We start from the raw sequence: 6,559 nt of genomic DNA on the forward strand, positions 1-6,559 counted from the left end.
GTAAGTCAAAATGTGTTTGTAATGCAAACTGTTTGTGAGTGCTTTGGATGTTTCCAAAATTCTAAAATAATAAACAATCTTACTTATCAGTTGAAACAAATGGCCTCGTCAAATGAAAGTAAACTCCATAGAAAGAAGAATGTGCACAAAAAGGTTAAAAAAAAACGGATAAAAAAGTAAGAGCAAACACTGGCCTTCCAAATTAATCCACTCTTGTGAACTTGTATAAATATTAACTGCACACCATTCACAGCAAAACACCACCACTGTACTAAATAATAGAATGAGAACTTAAGATTGCTTTTGATATCTTCTACATGTATGACACAGTTTCTCAACACTTTTTTTGTTACAGTTAAGGTAGGTCCCTAGTACTGGACCTACTTGTGATTTTTCAAAAAATTGTTCTCAAATGTTTAGATTGTTCATACTAAAGTGTGATGAATTGGAAAAAAGAAGGGGTTGTCAATATTATTACTGAGAGAGAGTTTCTCAAACATAGGTACCCCCATTTGTCAATTGACGATACGAGATTCCAATAAAGGTTTCACATAATTAGTACATAAAGACACTAAATTTGATGCCAATGAATGATTTTTCCTATTAAAATCAAAGAAATATATCCAATTAAACAAATTACAGTGAAATTTTATTCTTATTATATTTTCCTTGGTTTTGGGGGACTAAATTGAACAAAATACAACCCTCGACCAGCCCAAAAACTTGGAAGTACAACACTATTAAAATTATTGTAAAAAAAAAAATGACTTGTGATTTTTCAAATTCTCAAATTATGTTCATCTATGACTATTTGTTAAAATTAAATTAAAAAAACAGCACATTGCCAGCATATATTTTTTCTCAGCACCACTATTTATTTACACGTTTTTTGTCCAAATTGAGATTTTTGATAAGGAATTTCAAATGAGGGAAGATAAAAAATCCAGAGCTATTGATGACTTTTATTTCATTTCATAGATGCATAACTGCAAAAGAATAACAACATTTTTTAGAATATAATAAATTTTTACAACCTACAATACTTTCTGTGTGCCATTAATTACAGATATATTTCACATATTATACATGTATCTGTTTTTCAAGTAAATGAAATGAAAATCCACAGTCTAATCAGTCATCAATTTTGAAGCATTACTCTTTCCACTACATTGAGTCAAAATACATCCAATTATGTGTTCAACAGTATACACAAAAAATTAGTATACAACAGAATATTAACAGTCAGCATAAAAAACAAATACAGTCTAACGTTAGGTTGAGTGTTGACTGAAATCTCCCATACAAGTTTTTAGACCTTTATTTTACACACTGTATTATCTAAATTAAAATACATACAAACAGTAATCATTCACAGCCATTCAAATATTCAACCAATTTGTTGATTACATTAGATGACTTGGATATTCTAGGCTGCTTTGAACCCGACAATGGTTCACTAAAAACATTTCGTAACCCATTATGTGGATCCCTCTTGTGGATTAGCACCAACTTAGACAAACTAAGAGAATTTGCAATCAACTTCTTTGAAATCATGGAAGATACAATCTTTGCCTTAACAAGGGGCTCTAAAGACTTCTTTGTGGTATAATAATTCAAAGTGAACACATCATTAGCTGAACACAGAGCCAACAACTTCATTTCAAAAAGTTCCCTCAATGCCTTCACATCAGCAATAGCATTATGAGCTTCATAATCTTTTCCAATGAAAGTATTTACAAGAGTGACTTGTTTAAAATCTTTAACATCATCTTTGCTGAAAGATTTCCTAGACACTTGTAAGGTATCTATAAAACCAGTGACAGTGCTAGCAAAACTGTCAAGTAATTTACATTTGACTAGCTGATTCATTAACACTGGTAGGTCAAAACATTGTATATTGTGCCCAACCAAAATAGGTTTACAATCAACAGTCTTCAAAAATTCTACAAACTGCTGAAGTCCTTCAAAGGGCTCTTTATGGTCCACCTTCTTGCCATTATGCTTCAGCACACCACCAACAAAAGTAAGCCCAGTTGCTGCAGATGCATCAAGACTAATTGGGGACTGTGGTGTCAAGTACATGTTGAACTCTCTCTCTCCACATACAGCTGCAATCTGAACAATGTCTGATGTCCTGGCTGAAATAAATAAAAATAAATATTGCAACTCCCATAGTGTATACTTCTAAGTCAAGTGCAACACAATTCTCTTAACCTTATATAATATATTCCTTAGATATTTCTACAAAGAAAAAAATAGTTCACAAACCTAAACCAGTAGTCTCTAGGTCAAATACCATGTAGGATTTGTTAGTACTCGGTAGTTGATCTAATTTATTCAGAGAAATGTCTTCATATCAACTTCTTCGCTCAAACCAATTTTGCTGCTGTATGTATCGGCTGCAATAGAAATGTTTGGAAAAAAATGATAGGTAAAAAGAAACATCTAAATTAAGTTTCAGATAAATTGTATTTATCTGACTTACCTTCAAGAACAGATTGTGATGCATCTTTTGAAGACCGCTCTGACTTCAGCTCTAAACGCCTCCGCTTTGTGCTCCGCTTTGCTTGTTGTAATCGCTTCAGCTTCAGTCTGCTTTGTAGGATCCTGGAATGCTTGAGGGTGTATCTTCCAGGAGACACTGTCAGTCTTTTATTCACCTGAGAAAAATAACAATATGAAATTGAAAACTTTTTCTGGAAAAAAAAAAAGAAGAATCAACAGATCCTTATCAATATGTAAAACATGTAATAATTTTTTTTTTCAAGTAAAGAGATTATATATTTTATTGAGTAAAAAATCAAATGTGTCTGCATTAAAATGTATTACAGCAAAACTCAGTTATAACGAAGTCACCGGGACCTATAAAATTACTTCGCTATATCCGTAATTCTTTATATCCATATAAGAAGTTCATTAAATTTATATAGATGGGGATCCAAGATGACTTCGCTATATTTGTGAATTCGCAATATCTGTGTTTGTACTAAACGAGTTTTACTGTTACAATAAATTCACACAATTTATAGATATAATTCTCTAAAAACTTTCAAAACCCTTGAAAATCAATCATGCATTAAAAATGAAACTAGGTCAAGTAAATAAAAAATAAATGTATTAAAACAAGACAAGAACAAAGAACTACACAAACAAGTTTAGGCTATGTATGGGTATTTTTTATGTTTCCTTTTAAATACTTTACTTTATAGACATTGCCTAAACTGCCATGTGTGAACATCAAAAGAACATCAAAGAACATTTTTTTTCATTTGTATACCTCAGTTATATAATTATACCCCTCATTTTTCTGACAGACAGTTGCAGATACTCTACTATGCAGACTGTCTGAACCTCCATAAAACCTATGAACAGTTTAGGTGACATAGTCTAATTAATAAAAGGTATATGTTTTATCTATGTGCATGGTTTTTATCATTTCATAAATTTGAAAATTAAAAATTCTTACATTCTTTTAGGCGCTTTGCTAACCATGTGGTTAAAATTTTCATTCACTTGAGTGGATCCCATCGACACCAACTCAGTTGCCCAGTCATACTTCTCAAACAGTTTTTCTAGAGCTGATCTCAGAGGCTCACTTGTTAGAGGTTTCCCATATGGCAAGTTTTTTGGTTTGTAACCAGTTTGTTCACTCCTGCACCATGTGCCACACATGGAATGGTCCCCTATTTAGATTAAATACACTAATACAAATACAGCATTCATACATTATCAAGAACTCAGACCAATTTCTAAATATTTCTAAAAATAATTAGAAAACAAAATTAATTTTCTTGCAAGTGTCAAACATTAAATATGTGTTCATTCTTTTTTCAAGTAGTATTCTTACCATATAAATGAGGAACAATTTTCCCCCAGATCATTGGCTAACTTTTCTGGATCTTCAGATGCCTGATGAACACAATATGTAAAGCATCTCAAATGTGAGTTTTAACTTTAACATTTTTCAATACTTTATGGGTATTGCTGATTTCCACAAGACTTCCAGTAAACCCTTTTTTCATGTGATTGCTGTCCACCTTTTTCTTTATATCTGGATCAACAGTTGCTCTCAATCTGGCTATTGTTGTAGAATCGTTGTACATTACTAACGTGGTAACCTAACAACATTTTATAATTATAAGCAAAATAAAAAACAGTAATGCATTAGCACTTTCATTTACAATCTTCAGATATTGTATACAGGGGTTATTTTCGCCCTTTCACACTTGCAAACAATTTTGTCAGGTTTTAAATTCGCCTGAACATAGTTTTGGTTAAGAAATTATACTGCATTCTTTGAATTCTCCCCGTTTTAAATTCGTCCAAATGAGAGAAGGGCGAAAGGGGCAAAAATAAAACGGGGGCAAAAATTTCCCTGTATACAGTATATATAAATATGTAATAAAGATTTCATGGAAGGTGGCATTTTAATTCATAGCACTTTCACCTCTTAGAATGTATTGAATGTACACAGATATATATATAAAATCGAACATATCTATACAACTCATACCTTTTCACCTTGATCTTTTATGCTCTGCACCATCTCGCAAGCCATAGCAGGTTCCATAGATTCGGCTGACCCTGACCAGTTTCGACTGCATTTGTGCTTCCTCACAGGAACATCCTTCCGTTTTGCCAAGTCACATATTCTGCATTTTTTAGATTTTACAGCATAACCAACACATTTCTTGGTTTTTTCCCCAATCAAACTTGCATGTCCTTCAAACATAAAAGAAAATTGTTCAATAGCAGTAAATACTTTGTATTATTTTAGTAATCAGTGAAAAGTCAAAGCATCCAATTCAAATTACTAATTAGGATAATTGATGACTTTTTTAAACATCAAAAAATACCTGTAAGGCTATTGTAGGCACGCCCAGTACCCCGTTTTTGCCAGGCACCATCGAAGCTGACAGTGAGATTACCATCACTCCTGAAGAAAAATCCAATAATTATCATGCATGAAATTTCTATTTTTTTTCAATAATTCAAATTATTTTGACAAATACCAATAAACATACTTTTCAACTTCCTCTAATAGACTGTATCATAATTCTTCTTCTGCCATTTTACTCAGTGTACTGCCAACTTCCCTTTCCCTTTCCTTTAGACCTCCCTTCGAAATTCCTGGAATGTTTAGTGCTGCTAAAAAGGCATTTAAATGAGACTCTCCGAAGCCACCATTGATCATTCCTAAAATATTACAAACACAGTTATTTAAAACAATAATCAAAGATAAAAAAAGAGGGGTGTGCAATTACCATCTACCAATTTTAGAGGTAGGGCTATCTTAAATCTATACTGCGTTAGCCCGTCGGGCTAGTAAATCTAAAACAAAAGTAAAAATATATTTACCTCGACTGAATTGAGGTAGGAATAAACTTTTCTGTAAAATCAAAATCTTTAATTCGTTTTAACCTATATGCATTGTGTGTTCCTATTGCCAGTCGTCTCATGATATCAGTGACAATTATAGTCGATATAAATAGGAGGAAGTACCTGACAATTACAAAGCTCAAACCTTTATTTGTTTTACTTATTTCAACTTCAATGTTTTTTTTTAATCTTTATGTTATACTTATACATGTATTGTTGTCAGTAGTTAATGGGCGTGACTGGCAACCTCGGGCTAGTAACTTTGTTAGCCCAACGGGCTAATCATTTATTTTTGTAATATCTATTGCACACCCCTGATTAAAAACACCAATGTATACAAGTTTATCCAAATTCCAGGTTTATTTCAGAACTATAATACACTTACCTACTGCTACTTTCGTATTAATATCCCATGCTTTTCCTCCCTTTTCTGTTTGATGTTTTTTGCCTGTTGGGACATCATTAAGTAGCCTACACTCCTGGTATCTACACTGTACTTGGAGAATTTGAGCGAGTCCGAATCTAGTCTCTCCAACACAATCGGATAAATGCAAAGGTTGTCCACATCTCTTGCACTCCTTCAAATTATTTGCAAGGATACCAAGTTCGATTATACGTCTACCTTCGCTCCAATCATTTTTACCCGTTGGCTCAACAATTTCTTCTCTAGCAACACGGACATCGCTAGCAAGGGGGTCAACACAGTGATACACATGGTCTTCGTTCGTAACTGGAGTGATTACAGGTGTTTCAACATTTACTTTAGAAGTAGTATCATCACTGCGGTCCCAATATTTTACACACTCTCTCCTCAGGACTTCATTTTGCTTTATCGAGAGGATTTCACGAATTTCCCCTTCTTATTTCTTGCCGCCATTACTGCGGGATGTTATCGACAAATAATAGTGTTAAAAACCTATCCGGGAGTCCGATCCCGGGTTTTGACGTCACACGACTAGACCCTTACTTTAATACTAAAAATCTGCTATTCATGTAAACGTACGAATGGAAATAATGAAAAACATCTCCAAGTATATAAACCTTTTTCATCACAAATCACAATCAATGGTAAATTTGGGAAAATTAAAGTATATCTTTAAAAGTTTTAGGTTAACAAATGTGCAATGAGGCATTTGCTAAATAATAAAAAAAACATGTAAAATACTTTTGTTATTGTTTA

The 6,559-nt window shown here is 32.9% G+C and overlaps 1 protein-coding gene and 1 pseudogene across 1 annotated transcript; both read right to left on the reverse strand.

Annotated features, from left to right (window-relative positions):
• Nucleotides 1–1,040: 1,040 nt before the first annotated feature.
• Nucleotides 1,041–2,346, reverse strand: LOC134228441 (protein PML-like). The gene is made up of 2 exons (XM_062710099.1): nucleotides 2,269–2,346; nucleotides 1,041–2,138 (listed from the first exon to the last, which is right to left on the reverse strand). Exons 1-2 carry the CDS (start codon nucleotides 2,297–2,299, stop codon nucleotides 1,366–1,368), a joined length of 804 nt encoding a protein of 267 aa, XP_062566083.1. The 5' UTR covers nucleotides 2,300–2,346; the 3' UTR covers nucleotides 1,041–1,365.
• A 104-nt stretch (nucleotides 2,347–2,450) lies between these two features.
• LOC134228440 (uncharacterized) lies at nucleotides 2,451–6,173 on the reverse strand (annotated as a pseudogene).
• Between the last annotated feature and the right edge of the window lie 386 nt (nucleotides 6,174–6,559).

Source organism: Saccostrea cucullata, unplaced genomic scaffold (assembly GCF_032062105.1).
Source record: "Saccostrea cucullata isolate Sc308-1 unplaced genomic scaffold, CSIRO_AGI_Scuc_v1 ctg5284, whole genome shotgun sequence".
Taxonomy (NCBI): domain Eukaryota; kingdom Metazoa; phylum Mollusca; class Bivalvia; order Ostreida; family Ostreidae; genus Saccostrea; species Saccostrea cuccullata.

Coding starts and splice junctions, on each gene's coding strand:
- LOC134228441 (XM_062710099.1), bottom strand. CDS start 2,299: ATGGTATTTGACCTAGAGACTACTGGTTTAG. Junction 2,139..2,268: donor CCTAGAGACTACTGGTTTAG/GTTTGTGAACTA, acceptor TATTTATTTCAG/CCAGGACATCAGACATTGTT.